The sequence below is a fragment of the Chaetura pelagica genome, unplaced genomic scaffold (assembly GCF_000747805.2).
Source record: "Chaetura pelagica isolate M959 unplaced genomic scaffold, ChaPel_1.0 scaffold394, whole genome shotgun sequence".
Taxonomy (NCBI): domain Eukaryota; kingdom Metazoa; phylum Chordata; class Aves; order Apodiformes; family Apodidae; genus Chaetura; species Chaetura pelagica.
Genome location: NW_009952966.1, coordinates 1,793,367 through 1,808,977, shown reverse-complemented (window position 1 = coordinate 1,808,977; position 15,611 = coordinate 1,793,367). Strand labels below are relative to the sequence as shown.

Here is a 15,611-nt window from a genome sequence, read left to right as displayed (position 1 = left end):
AGGCCATGGAGCGGCGTGTCCCCCTCCACGCGCTGCCCGAGGGGATCCGGAAGGTAGGGAGCTGGGGTCCTGGCTGTCGGGTGTCCTGTAGGGTTTGTCCTTCGAGGTGAAGTGTAAATCAGGTGCCAGATCTATAGGAGCGCAGCAGAGGGACATCCCCGTTCTGTAAGTGTTGCTCCCCCAGGTGGGCTTCAGGTTGTGTCCCATACAGTGATGGGGTTTTTTTGGGCCTAAGTTGGAAATGACTGCAAAGCAGAGCATTGTTCCAAAGGAGTGTCAATCCAAACAGGAACAGAACATTCCCCTCCATCTTTTGGGTCTGCTGCGTGTGAGGCTGTGCTGGGGTCTGGGAGACAGACTCTAACAGTGCTGCTCTTCATAGGGGTTAACTTCTGGGGAGGCTCCTCATGTGCACACAAGTGGAACATGAGGCACTTTTGGCAACGCTGTGAAGTTATTACTTCGGCAATAAAACACCCTGCTGTCCTCAGGTTTTTGGTATGCATTTTATAATCAACAAGTAATTGAAAAGCTTTATGGACTCAGACTAACACAGCCCGGAGAAATTCTTCCTGGAATAGTCCAGGAAACTGTTGAGACAATTTCTGATTTCTGAGAATTCAAGGATGGGTAAGATAGCCAAAAGAAGGGAAGAGGACTGCTTGCCCTTAAAGAAGGAGAGGAGAAGAACCTGGGAAATTCACCACCTCATTAGCAGCTGTTTTGGTAGCAGGAAAGATACGTTTGTTTATTCAGGAATGATTTTGCAAACACCAGCAGGTTAAAGTGGCTGGCAAAAACCAGTGCAGGTTTCTCAGAAAAACAGCTGTACCCAGTTGTTGGATGAAGTACATCAGGGAATTGTTCTGGAGACAGCATTGCTGAATATTTCCTTTGATGACTTAAGGCTGTGCTTTGGTGGCACTTCAGCTGCCTGTCCCTTATTTGGATCAGCTGCTGGTCCAAATGCTGGCAGGAGGAGGAAGCAGGTGTGGGTGAGAAAGCAGAGAGGGGGTGAGATGATTTTTTTCAGTTGGAGTGTCAGTGTTTGCTGTTTTTCTTGGAGCTGGGGCCTTTGGTTCCAATAAGCAATCCACTGATGCCATTCTGGGAGGGGCTGTGAGTGCTCTGGGAACAGCATTAAACTTCACATTTTTAGTAAGAATAAGGCATATTTTAAAAGAGTCAGTTCAGTGCATTGATGCAAAATGCAAAGCAACTGAGTAAGCTTCCTTGTTACTTGCCAGACCTAACACTGAGGGCTACAATGAAGTTTTAAGCAGAATAACATCAACAATGTTCATGTTACAAGGAAATAAAGCATTAACTGTATTAGTACAGGAATAGCACATGAGACTTGGGCCTTTGTTGCTGCTCAGTTCAGGGCTGTTGAGGTGTCAGTTCTGTAAGAAAAATAAAGTGACTGAAGGGAATCTAGAAGAGGGCAAAAATAAAGAGCTTAAAAATCCTGCTTTTCTGGGAAAGTGTAATAAAACTGGCTTGACTTACTCTAGAAAATATGTGGAGGCACAGTAACAGCACTCACATGTGTAGGAGGGTGGTGGTTGTCCTTCAGCTCCAGCTCCAAATGAGTCTTCTCCTCAGCTTTCTGGACTTGCTTTGGTTAAATGCTATGAAACTCCAGATGCAGGGGTGGTTGAGCTGAGGGGACAGCTCACCCAGAGGAGCTGTGGAATTCCTCCAGTGGCACTGGGGTTGGGAGGGCAAGCAAGGCAAACTTGTGCTTTGGAGTGGAGGATTAGGCAGGAAAGCTCTGCAGATCCCTTGCAGTTCTGTGGTAGGAGGAAACAAGAAGCTCTGTACAGAAGGCCCAGTACCTCCAGACAGTTACATGAATGTTCCTGTCCCATCCCACCCTGCCCATCAGTGGGAGATACATGAGCTCTAAGGCAATGACAGCCCAAGACTCTGGGATCAGTTAGGAGCTGGGGTTTTACATATCCTTTGCTGCTGCTTGTCTCCTCATTCAGCTGACTTGCATTGTACTTGCAGTGGATGCAGAGCTTGATTACAAGTAATTCTCACCATTTCCTGTCCTTGTATTTTCTACCTTTGATGTACACAAGTTGTCATGCCCCTCACATTCCCCCTTCTTGGATTTTACAGCATCTCTTTTGGAGTCCTGCTTTTAGATTGCTCCCAACGTGTGCAGAACTTGTGCCAGCAGCTGTGGATTGCTCTGCCAAACTGAGCACATGCTCCCAGCCTGCAGTTTGCTGGCCAGAGGAGCCATGTGTGTCTGGAGGGAGTGTGTTCAGCGTGGAGATTCCAGCTGCAGAATAGTCACTGCTAGGTGCTGGTGTGAGCGGGCTGGCTGGAGGCTGGGTGGCTGTGCTGACAAGGGATTCTTTATTCCAACACTAATTCCTTTACTCCAACACTATGGTTGTGTTATTTTTGGGGAGTTCTCTTTTTGTTTGGGTTAGTTTGCTGTTAGGTTGGGTTTTTGTCCTCTTAAGAGAAAGAAGATGGTTGTGTTGTACCTTGTTAGCTGTCTGCTGCTAGTGGAAGACAAATCTTTTATAGGTTAGTGAACTTACTGAAGTTCTGTGCTTCTTTTAGCATTGTCCAGTCCATGTAGGTGGGTGGGAAGATCCAGTTCTTCCCTGAAGATCTTACTGAAATGTCCCAAGTCCTCAAAGTAGCAAACAAGAAGTTGTATTTAATTTTATATTTTATTTGGCAAATAAATAACCTTTGCTTAACATAGATCATAAAATTAATAGAGCAAAAGATACCCTTGCAGGGGAGTAGTTCTCTCACCCTAGGAGCTTAAGCAAGCAAGCAGAGCAGGAACTCTGAAGCTGTGTTATCCATCAGAACAGAACGTTCCTGTGGTATCCAGCTCTCCACCAAACACCATGTACATTGCTAGTACCAAATGGTTACTCGTTGGATTTGCCATGTGTGCTTTAAGTTGAGCACATTATGGTATCTTTATGAGCACTTTGTTATCTTTTGTTTTTCTTGCTGTCTTGGAACCCGAGGTTATTTTTTTTTAAGGGGTTCTGACGTCGTTCCAGTGGTGTTAATTAGCTCAAGAAGCTGTCCTGTCCACCAGGCCCAGCTCTGGAGAAGTGAACAACGTGGCTGTGTATCTGGTACTTACAATGTTGATACCAACATGGACTCAGGAGCAGCAGCGTTTCCCTTTGTGCTCTCCAGATGAACAGGGGAACATCCCCATGCAGAATAGCAGGAGGTCTTTCCAAAGTCTGTTGTCATGTACCTTTCAGGTGGTTCTCGTGATGTTCACGAGTTGCCCCCATGCCCACTGACATTTTCAATACTTGGCTCAAGAATTTTTAGCATTTGCATTTGGTTGGGATGTCAAGCTCTGGCTCTCTGAGGGTTCTGAAAGGCTGTTAGAAAATAGCAGATATTTTGGGTAGAAGCCCCTGTGTTACCACCTGAAGAGGTGAAAAGCTCTCAGCAGTGAACTGGTTACGTTGGTTGATTTGGGAAAACCAGCTCCCAGGCTTTGTTACCCATGTGTGTTACTGTATCAGAGAAAGCAGATGTTCTGAGCTTGGCTCACCCTCTTCTGTTCTCAGTGTGAGCCTTCTGGAGTCACTGGTGGTCACCTAGGGCAGGAAAGGATTGAAGATCTCACTGTACTCACAGAGCTGGGGCTGTCTTCCCTGTATCCAAGCTTTTCCCATAAGGTTAGGACTGGATTCATTTATTCAGGCATTTCTCTACCCTTTCTGCACCTGGCATCCAAGCACAGTGCCAGGCATGGGAGGGACTGCAGTGCCTGTTGTGTTGGAGCCAGCTGGGTTGCAGTGAGGAGGGCCTTCCAGCTGCAGCTGCCAGACCTCAGTGTTGTCAGGCAGAGAGGGGGTTAACAATGGGCTAACTGACCTGTGTGTGCAGACATTGTCCTTTCCCTGTGCTGTCCTGGGGCTCAGTCTCTGCTGGAGGGTGCTGTCCTGCCTCCCAGCAGGGGCTGGGAGCCCCAGGAAGGGCTGAGGGGCTGTGGGGCGCATGGAGGGACTTTGCAGGTTGGTGCGTGCAGCTCCTGACTGTGCAACACACTCATTTATGGTTTGTTAGTCAGTTTTACTCACAGGAAAAAATGAGAGCTACCTGAAATCCAAGTATTATTTCCTGCCGTGACAAACAGATTGTTTGGGGGCATGTTTTGAATAAGCTCTGGGGAGCAGGCCGTTCTGTTTGCACTGCCAGCCCCTTGCTGTGCTCTTCCTATGTGTTCAAAGCAGGTCCTGTGGTTTTTATTTTGCAGCTGCTATTTTATGGAAGTTGAGCAAATATTTATGGATGCAGCATGACTTAGCATTGCAGCCTGTATGACTTTAGAACGAGATGCTGACTGGAAACTTGACTCACAAGTCACTTCTTTTGAACAAGTTTCTACTGAGACTCTTAAAATTTTTTCTTTGAATAATAATAAAAGATAATTTAAAATAATCTCTTCAGTTTTCCACGTAGAGCAGGAGACTCCACCTTCTTCCCAGAGTATCAGTTGTGTGGCCTGAGTAATTGCTTATTTTTGTGTGTGAAAGTACTTGGCTGGTCTGTCAGGAGAGGGACAGGCAGCACGAGAGAAACCAAAGCAGCACGATGGCAGAGCAGGAAAAAGGAAGTAGATTTGGATAAGGTAGAATCAAGCAGAGGTAAAAAAAATCAATATGCAGAAGTCATTCAGGAGCACCCAGCTGCAGCATGAGAATACTTTTTTTTGCTTGAGTTTCCTGTGTTGTTCTGTTACTGCTGAGTTACGTGCCTGAGCAGCACTGGGTGGTGGAAGGAGGATGGGAAGAGCTGCAGGTCCCTTAGGCTCTCCCTCCCCTGCACTGTAAAATCAATGTGCAAGGAGTATGTCTGTGCTCGTGGCTCCATGTTTGTGTTTCACAGAAACCTATTCAAAGCTTTTTAAAGAATCTCGTTAATTAAGGAGTTGAGTTCTGGCTTTTAAAAGTCACAGCTATTTATTAGCTGCTTGTAACATAGTCTTTCTAGCATAAGTCATCCATATGCTGGATGTTGTAATAACAAGGCACTGCTGAGTTTGTCTTACAAGGGGAATTTAGCTCTTTATCATGGTGATTTTTGTGGGTAGAATTTGCTGCTTCAGAGGAGCAGAAGAGCAGTGCACAAGCTGATGCTCCCTGTAGCTATTTGCTCAAGATGAAATGACATAAATTCCTGTCTTGTCATTCAAGAGGCTAAAAATGGTCCAGGCCACCAAAGACATTTTTCTTCTTTCCCTTACAACTTGTGCTCTAGAGATGCTTGCAGTACTGAGTCAGACTGATGGAATTTAAGTGACTATCCATCCTGGCTCAGCTCTCCACTGGCCCTTGGTACCTGCAGAAATCTGTGTAGCCATGGAATGACCCTAGTTCTTCCTAGCTTGGGGTTGCAGCTCCTCCCACAGCCACTGGAATATCAGAGCTAGAAAGGAGGCCTTGCAATCTGCTCTCTCAGGGCAGAGCTCTGGGCCTTTGGAGCATCTGGTATAAAGTGAATCAGAACTGCAGCTCCAAACCTGTTGGGTCCAGTGTCTCCCAAGCTCAAGCCCTGTGTCCTCAGTGACTTTGCCTTTTGATGTTGTTACCACTTGTGCAGTCCTGTTGTGCCAAGGGCTGGGCTTTAGTATCCCTCTGATGCCTTTTCCAGTCCTGTTTGCCATGAGTTTCCCTGTCCAGGCTGACCAAAATCACAGTACTAACATTATATTCTGTTTAGGGTTTTTTTTCTGTTTTATTTTGGTTTTGTTTTTCTAATTCCTGATTGATTTTTCTCCAATTCACTGCTGAGCACATACCCAGTCCACTTTCTAGTCAGAGCTCTCATAGTTTTCTTTCCAGTTCCTTCCAGAGTCAGCTGGAGCCCCTGGTTGTTTCTTGGTTTTGTTGGTTTGTTTTTTTTTTACTGCTTTACATTTGAGCAGGTACCAGTCCTTTCATCATATGTAGATAGTGAAATATGGAATCTGAAAACATAAATCACTGTGTATGTGATGCATCCTTGGTGGTTACTCAGTGGTGACCTGACTCCAGAAAAGGAAGCTCTGAAAGCAGAACAACTTGTGAAAATTTGCTTCCTACAGACTTTTGTGTAGTGATTGAACTTTGGTGCCTAAGGTACAAGGTCTGATGGGATCTTTTCCCCTGGACAGACCATTTATAAGGCTCTCCCCTGTATGGATTATCTGCTAAGGACTCCGCTCACATTCCAGCGTTTTCTTCAGCAGTAAACTTGGGAAGCCTTTGTTGTCTACTTGGTTTTCTAAAACTTTTAAACATGTAAATGTTTCTGCCTTCAGTGTCAAGAGTTGGCTGTAAATGACCAAGCATTCTGGTTCACAAACCACCAAAGGGTGCCAACAGGGAAACCCACACACAGATGAAATAATGTTGTTTCTCTTGGAAACTGTGCAAAACTCAAATTGTCTTCAAAGCTATAAAATGCTTTCTGGCTCTGACCTTTAAATTGCCGTAGCCCTGAGATAGCTTTGTCATGATTTTGGCTGGATGAAATCAGCATCTGCAGCTTGACAACAGCTCCCTGTACCTGTCTGCACGAAGCTGCAGGAGCTTCTAAAAAATGTCCAACCAGCTCCGGAATTTCAGGAGGTGTTTTAAGTATCACTGAGGAGAACTTGGGTTGTGATGTTGACAATGCAAGAGGGTGGGGGGAGGGGGTGGGGAAGAAAATAAAGGGGGAAAAAAAAAAAAAAGACAAAAAGACAAAGTCCTACTTGTGTTTTGACCACCGTGGACATGAAAGTGGAATCTTGGATTTGGGATGAGGATTTGCATTAGCAGACCCCTCGCCCTGCCTGCTTCAGGCCCTGCTCTTTGGAGCTGTTCCTTTTCTCTGGGTCCTGCTAATTTTCTAGGCATACTGGGCATGGACCTGCTGGATTTAAACCAGTTATCTTGGTTCTTGGTGTTCCTCTGCTGCAGCTGGAGTTCAGTGGGGCTGGCTGGGCATCACTCAGCCCCTGCTAAAGTAAGGGAGCTGCTGGTTTTACTACAGATTGAGATTTGAAGCTAGTTCAGCCCACAGACATGACTGCAGGGTAACTGCATTTACAGAAGCAAAGTGCTGATTAACAGGCAGGACTTTCCTTCCTTATGCAGTCAGATTATAAAGCCCTTGGTCTTTCCTGGGATTTTATTTTTTAAATTTTTTTTAAACTACGTAGCAAATGCTTTAAAAATCCAAGTTGGTCCTTTCAGGTTTTTCCTTCACCTCAGGAATAAACATGAATATGAACAGGACTCATTTCCCTCTCAGCCCAGCTGGATAATCTTTATTGTCCTGTGTTTATTTTTAAGTTCAGCAACAAAATGGAAATTGAAAACGAAAACGTTGTGGTACTTGCATAAACCATTTTCTGCTCAGGACCCCAATTGTTTTGTTTTGTTTTTAATTCAGGCAGCGGGTGAAGTTTCTGGCAGTGTTTGTTTGGGAGGCAGCGGTGGTGCTGCAGGAGAGCACAGTGTTCTTGTGGGGACACCAGCCCCCTCCTGTGCTCCTTATAACAGCTCGTTTTGTCCTTTTTCAATATAGTAATTTTAGTGCTTTGGAACTTTATGGTAGTTATCCTGAATAACAGTTTCATATTTCCAAGCACAGTTTGCAGCTGCCAGGAAAAATAAACTTGCCTTTTCAGCGCACTCAGAGCAACTGTAACTAAGGGCATTTTAAACTGGGGCAAAACTAAGAAATGGGAAAATAAAGCTTGGCTTGGTAATTCCAGGGCGTCCTGAAATGTCATTTTTATCAAGCTATATTTAAAGTGCTAAAGCTTATTGAGTCATGGAATAATGGGTCTTCAGTTTGTCATTTCTGAAAGCTGTTTTCTTTCATCAATGTATGATTTCTTTCCATTTATCCCAATGCCTCAAAATGTCCCTCACTAAATGTCAGACCTTCTTGGCTTGGCCTGGCTGGTTTCTTAATTCAATGTCCATTTCTGGTGCACGTTCAGTTCTGCACCACTTAAAAGCTGAGCAATTTTCCCTGGAAATGAAAATGATTAAAATACACGAGAGTCACTGATGCACTGAGCAGTCACTGAGCAGTAAGAGCGTCTCAAAGTCAGAGCACATCCATCTGCTCATGTCTGTGCAGCCTTGCTCACTGCAAAGCCTAATTTGATCACTTGCAGAGGTATGTGTCTCCATCTAAGAAATGGCCTTTCAATTAGATGTGTGTTACTTACTCTGTATTTTTTTAATCAGTGATGACTACTTCAGGCCTAGTGAATGGGTCACATTTTCCACAGCACTCAAGTGTCACAGACACTACATCAGCAGCAGCAGCCCCTTACTCATTTGAATGATTTTTGCAAAGATGGCTGGGTTACATCACTATTCACTTGCCCCTTTTCATCTGGCTCACTTCATTGGATAGGAGTTGTCAAAAAAACCACAGTAAATAACATTTTTTTTCTGGCTCAGGCGACCACAATTTCATTAAGGAGATAACTTGGTAAAACGCAGCATTTTATTCTAAATGAATACATCAAACAGAGGTACTTCAGTTTAGAATTCCCACGGGAGTTCCCACATAGCAAATGGCATAGCTGATGTATCTGGTGAAGCTTCCAGGAAACAAAAGTGCTGCTGTAACTTGATTTAATTTTGTTAATGTAGAATTTTCTTTTTATTATTTGTTAAGGCAGTAACATCCTCTGATGGTAAATGGTCCAGAGCAGTGAACGGTGTAAATGGTTCAGATTTAATAATAATAATAACAACAATAACAGTAACAATAATAATAGTAATAATAATAATGATGATGATGATGATACAGTTTTTTTCTGTTCAACTCCTTCCTTACAATCCTACCATTTTATCTTTTCCTAGATGTCCCGGGATGAGACAGTGTGCAAATACTGTGGAGTCAGCTACTTGATTCTTCATGAGTTTAAGGTGATGGAAGAAAAAGTAAAAGCAATGGAAAAGGAGCTTAAATTTTATGAAGGAAGCATAGAACGGGAAAAAGGACTTCAAGCAGAGTTGCAGTCTCTTTACCAAGACCTGGAACACTATCGAGCTGACAGTGAATCCAAAACAGAAAGGTCAGAGCATATAATCTAGTCTGATGTTAGTCTCGTGGGTGTATATTGGGTAGTTCAATTCCAAAGAAGTTTCAAATACAAATCAGATTGGTCTGTCTTTTATCAGGTGTAACATATATATTGTAATACTTAAATGATATTTTATAGTATTCTCTGGAAGCAAGTTTTAAATTCCTTTGTAGTTTACAAACAGTCAATATATTTAAAGTGGATGAAAGCCCGTGAGGCATTTCAGAGTTACCTCTCCAGCACAACCCCCCAGGGGGAAATGAGCCAAGACTTCACCCTATAATTTTGTAATAAAATGCTAATATTTTAAATGGAATTCCACAGTATCAGGAGTTTCACAGTTCTGAAGTTTTAACTTCTTGTCTCATAGTGACATGATACAGAATCACCAACATGTCCTATCTCAGGGCACCACTGAAAAGAGACTGGCCCCTTGCTCTTGACACCCACCCCTCAGATATTTATAGACATCAATAAGATCCCCTCTCAGCCTTTTCTTCTCCAGACTCAACAGCCCCAGGTCTCTCAGCCTTTCCTCATCAGACAGATGTTCCAGTCCCTTCATCATCCTTGTATCCATACAGATACATCTAAGGAGCTCTGGGTTAGAGCACAGTTATTGAAACCTTGAAGTGTTTCTCTTTTATCTCACACTTACTGGCTTTTGTTGTGTTCTTCTTCACCACATCGTGGTGGCCATACTTCCCTAAGACTTTGATGAGCAGACAACAAGGCTCCAGATTGGTGCCTCAGATAGAAAAGTTCCCTTTGGGATAGACATGTGAAAAATAAAGCATAACAAGAGAGTTTCAAAGATATTTTTTTCCCCTCTGCCCTTCATTTATACTTTCTAATATTTTTCCCATTCTTTGGGCTGCAAAGGGAGCTGCACCCAAACTAGCTGTGAATCACAGATAAAGAGCTTGGGCTGAGAGGGAAGTTGCTGCAGTCAATGTGAATGTGTTCTGATATAATTAGCATTATGGGTGGGGTTTTTTGTACTGTTTTCGCTGTAGGGTTTTTGGACTGATATTTCTGGTTCCTAATTCACCTTCTGTTGCTTTTATGCTGTTTTACAAGACCATGAGGATATCACAGATTTCATAATAACAAATTGGGTCTTTTCTGCACTGTTCTGTGAAAGAAATACAAGGTTTTGGGCCTCATCCAGACCTGAGGCTCTGAGAACTGCCCTTCCTTTTTACCCCTTTTGTCTTCTACTCATCGTATCAGATTTACCATGGATGCTCAGTGCTACTTTTGGGCTTCCTATATGAGGAGTTTTCTCTCCTCATATTTTTGAATCTATTGTTATATTCCACAAATTGTTTACAGTAGGACTATAAGCATTGAAATGTATAGCTGGCCAATAAGAGATAACCTTATAAAAATGCAGTTGCCAAAGTTGACTACTGATAGGAAACCGTGGTACAAACAAAGGCATCATGGTAATTTCTTGCTCATCTGAATCAAACAGTTTGTCAGAAGCTTTTTGTAAGAATGGGATGATGACTTTCATTATCAGTTCAGTCATGTTGATTTGGAGCCCCCCAGTCGGGGTGTTTCTTGCATGACTGACTCATAGCTAGGAGCAAGTGATCTAGAACTGATGACATGGGACATCTGGAGTATTAAGGTGTACCCAAGGGGCTGGACTGGAATGCTTTGGCAACACAATTGTTAAGAATGGAGCATTACTATTCATGGATTCAGTGAGGCTTGCTTTTGGTAATATTACTAATAAAAGATTCATTTAGAAACACACAAGTTCACTCAAAGTTGAACAAAATTGATACATCTTGTAGACCATTCTACTTGGGCTGCTTCTTGCAATTTATTTTTTTTTTCATTTGAACTGAAATTCTCCTCAGTATTTCATGTTTTCTTTGGTTTAACTTCATATTTTTTTGAAGAAGGGGTTTGCCCCTTGTTCCTTGAGCAGCTCTGGGTGGCAGTTCTGGTGGCTGTACTCAGTCTGTTAGCAAATGCAGTGACAGCACATCCTTCTTGCTGAGCATCATTTGCCAGAGGTAAACCTGAGATTTCCATTCATTTGACTTGTTGTAGCACAGCTGAAACTGTTCATAAAAATTGTAGCTCTGCCTTTTTTCTCCCTAGGGCTGAACTTAATTTAAGACCTGTTGAAATCAAGTGGGATACTTTTAGCAGGCTTTCATTCAGGCCATAAATCAACTATTGTGCCTCATTAAGTAACATGTCTAAATATTCCTTATCTCCTTTTTGCTATCCTGGGCCTCTCCTGTTACCTTGTGCCATTGGCATAAACTCACTATTCAACATCCTACCTTCTGCTTCCTGCAAGGTTGACAGAGGATTCTTCCCCAACTGCAAATGTTTATCAGAAGCCAAATGTGGCTCTTTTTTTAATCTCTGGGAAACCAAGAGATTTAATCTAGCTTTTAAATTGCAGGCTGTTTTATTTTTATATTCCTTTTAGGTCAAAGTGTTGCTTTTGTTTGTACCTGTGGTTAACCCTGAAAGCTACCTGGGCTGTTGCAGAAATGACCTACCTGCCCCTTGGGAGTTTGTCAGATGAACTATCCATCATGCAGGGAGCTACACTGATTCCATGGAGCTATCCAGGTCTCATTCCATGGTAAAATTGCTTTAATCCCAGGGTGAGAGCTGGTCCTGATGGGCTGTACAGCTGGGGCACGTTGGGCTCTTCTACAAGGCCCTGTGTTTGTTAACAGACCTTCCCTGACAGCATCCTTTGAGATTTGGGACACTGTGCATGGTATGGATTTGGAGAACTCTTGCAACATCCAATCTAAGAAATGTAAAACGGATTTAAATAATAAACTTGCTTTTTAAAGGCACAGTGGTGCTGAGTGTCATGAGTGTGACAGGGAGCAACCAGTGTCTCTGGAGCTGAGGCACGTGAAGAGGTGGATGGATCTCACTTGGTGAGTCCTGGGTCAGACATCCCTTGTGAATGGGTTCCTGAAAACCTTTTCACCAATAGCAGAAGTTCCTTGTTGGTTCCTGCCATCAGCCTTGTACTCCTGATTCATGCATGTAGATGTTGAAATTTTTTTCCACAAACAGTAAAATCTTCAAGATAACATAGATGTAACAAATTTAACTTGTGGAAACTGTGTTTTTCCATATTTGAGCTTTTTGTGTGTGTGTGTTCTCTCAAGTTCATTAGTTCCTGCCAAAATGGCAAAACTTCATACTATGGAAAAGGTTGAATTTGCCTAAAATAAATCTTCCTTTTTTCAGCACTCTTGCTGAGGGAAGCAGCAGGTCCTGCCTGGCTTGGTGAAGCCTGAGCACTCAGGGGCTCCTGGCCCCCAGTCAGGGGACCAGCCTGGGCAACTGGGCAGTGAGGGAGAGCACCCAGCCCTTCCCAGGCCACCCTGCCCCCTGGGTAGCTAAAAGAAATCCTGGCTGGGTTCTCCTGTGCCTTGTCAGTCATTTAAACAAGCAAACCTGGAGCACAGAAGTGATAAAAGTTAATTGTTGTTTTTAATGAGGGGGAGGGTGTAAAATATATTAATGAGTCCTGATAACAGGGAGCTTTTCTTTCCCAGGTTTAGGATCTTTGTTGGTGTCAGGTTTGCAGGAAAAGCTGGAAGGTGTCACCCCCCCTGTAAGGTAAAAACCCCTCAGGTGCCTCCCCTTGGGGCAGGAGGAGGAGGAGGCATGGAAACATCTCTTGCAGGCAAATACTTAGAGGGTGCTAGGATGGGTGCTTGCAGGGGTCCCCAGGGGTGACAGGAGAGGGAGAGAACCCCAGGACAACCCAGCACCCAGCCAGAGTTTGTCAGGTGGAGCCACCAATCACATCCCTCCCACCCCATCCTGTGGCCAGCAGCCTTCTGGGCCCAGAACCTCTGGGGTGGGTTATTTTCTGAAAGGGAGGAAGTACAGAAAATAAATGTGTGTTTGCTCTGGTGTGTTGTGGGTCAAGCTGGGAACATGGAAACCTTGTGCAGAACTTCCTGCCCTCTCCTGAAGAGAGATGTAGGAAAATAATCTTACTAACTTGACATTTGTGATCGTTTTGATGCTCATGTCCTTGCCTGAGTGCAGAGAAGTAACATCTGGTGGAAACATATTTTGTGAGAAGTTTCTCCTTAGCTCTTTAAAATGCCATTGTCAAGGAGCAGAGGCCTAGATTCCAGTTGGTGTAAAAAGAACAGACAGGAATATATTTTACTTGCCTATTTTTACATTATTACTTGCTGAGCACCATTAATTAATTCAGCAGTGCAGAGGTGCAGTTCCCTGATCATGGGTGTGAGACTGAGGGCAAAGGGAAACCAGTGACTAATTTGGACTTAGCTTCTGCAAATGTCTGAAATTAATAAATAGATAAACAACCTGAATGGAAAATAGGATGGAAAGAGAAATCAAGTATTTAGGATTTGGTGCTGGCTGGCTGTAGAGACTTTCCCCTGCAGCCTGGGTGAGCTCCCCTGGAGCCTTCCCCAACACCCCCTGGCACTGGGTGCTGGGAGAGGGCACCCACCTCCCAGTTTTGGGGCTGCAGCACCAAAGCTGGGCTCCAGATGGGCACTTTCCTGGTGACACGTGTCCTGTGGAGGATGAAGGGGTTCTGTGTTGCATCTGCGAATGAACACTGGGCTCTTAAGGTATTTATGTAGCATCACATATAAATGATGCCCTACTGGGCACGTACATGATGTGATATTGGACACATACATCTCCACCTGACTTCACAAATGTGAGTATTATTTAGAAGGAGCTGCTAAAATGGCTGGTACAGGGGCCAGACTCCGTTGGAAGATCCGATGCTTCCGTCTGAAACATGGTGATCACCTTGGAGAAGACTTTCAGTGGGTCTTTAAAGCTAAATTAAAACAAAAGTTAGAGGCTGGTTAGTGAATATTAATGTAAATAACAGTTTCTATTTGCATCTGTAGAATAAAAAACCTAACAGTGGAGCTGAAGAACAGGCAGGATGAATTAAAAAATATGAAAGAGGATTTGCGGTATTTTCAAGAGGAGAAGGAAGCTGCCTCCAAGCAATCCCAAGTGCTCAGGTAAGAACCCAGAAAGAGAGGCCAGTGAGCAGTGCAGTCAGCTGAGAGGGTTCTGGGGAGGTGGAGGAGCAGGCAGGGAGCACATTGAGGGACAAGAGTGTTTGGAACCATCCTGGTGTGGGGTGAGATGCTGTGGACGTAGCAAACGTAAACAAAAAATGTCATTGCTGGTGTTATTGGCAACAGGCTAAGTTCTTCACAAGTTGAAAATCATTAATTAACACTGAACAGTAAGTGTGCACCCCTTTTAATGCAGCAGAAGTACAGCATGTGTTGCTTATTATTAAGAGTCAGCATAAGCTTGGACTTAATTACTTAAAATATTATTGCTCCGATTTCTCAGTAGGAAGGGGTGGGGCAGTTGCCTGTACAGCTTTCTTAATTCCTGCATAGGAATGTTACATCAATGTTTAGAAGGGGGAAATATAAATCTATTCAATGTGCAACATAGTTCATATGCTGAGTGACTGTAACCCAGTATGCTATAAACTATGGTCCAACAGAAAGGTAGCTGTGAAATTTACTTCAGTTACCAAGTTCACAAATAGTCTTTTGTGGTATGTCTGGTACTATTTTTATGTTTTGCAGAAATGCTTTGGAACACCATTGCTCAACTCTGAACAAGGCTATCTCACTGTTTCCTTTCATTAGAAGTGAACTAGATGGCATTAAGGAAGTCATCTCCAGTAATCTAGAGAGCTGGGCTGCCCTGAAAGAAGAAATTCTGCTACAAATAAAAACAGTTAGCAAAGAAGCTTTGACAGGTAAATCATCATCTTGCAGTAATTTTCTGGAGGTGAAATGCTTTCTGGTAGTTGAGCCTTGCACAGTCAAGTAGAAGGTGAAATGGAGAATTTCTAATGCTGACATGAGTTTGTCCAGACTCCAGTAGCAGAGGATGTGTGAGCTCAGCCCAGTGCCTGTCAGGTGGTTGTGCTGGACCAGCACTTGTCTGGTGAGCCAAGTCAGACTGACATGGAAGTAATATAAATACTTACCATGGCTTGAAACATAAATAATAGGCTTACTGTGAGTACAGGATGGGATTGCAGCACAAAGACTTGCAGCTATTTTAATTTCTGTCTCTAGTGCCAGTTCCTCACGCACGCGATACTGGAGGGCACTGGTATAATGTCCCTTTGTGGAGCTGTTTGAGGGTCCTGCTGTCCTCCCCCTACCATGTGGGCAGGTGGCACCTCTTCCCTTGTGCAACCTCCTGGTCTCCTCATTGAGTGGCCTTGAATGAGCCACTGCCAACGAGCAAACCTGCACCCAGGGGGTTGCAATTCCTTCCATTCCGGAATCGTAACACCCAAATGCAGCTGCCTTTATCTGAGGGGCTTTGGGACTGAGGGGCATGGAACAGTCTGTGGGCTGGGAATAGTTTCCTTGGCCCCCAGCCTGCTTCCTGCTCAAACAAGGGCAGCCTTCAGGAGAGGAGAAGCTGGGAGCAAGCCACAACCAATGGCTTGTTCAGGAAGGTCGTG

At 43.9% G+C, this 15,611-nt stretch overlaps 1 protein-coding gene across 1 annotated transcript in view; it reads left to right on the top strand.

The window, feature by feature from the left end:
- The first annotated feature begins 5 nt into the window (after positions 1–5).
- LEKR1 (leucine, glutamate and lysine rich 1) overlaps positions 6–15,611 on the top strand; it is a 58,811-nt gene continuing 43,205 nt past the window's right edge. Inside the window, exons 1-4 of the mRNA XM_009995736.1 lie at positions 6–53; positions 8,868–9,082; positions 14,005–14,124; positions 14,776–14,888. Of these exons, the coding sequence (XP_009994038.1) occupies positions 6–53; positions 8,868–9,082; positions 14,005–14,124; positions 14,776–14,888 (496 nt within the window). The remainder of the gene's footprint in view (positions 54–8,867; positions 9,083–14,004; positions 14,125–14,775; positions 14,889–15,611) is intronic.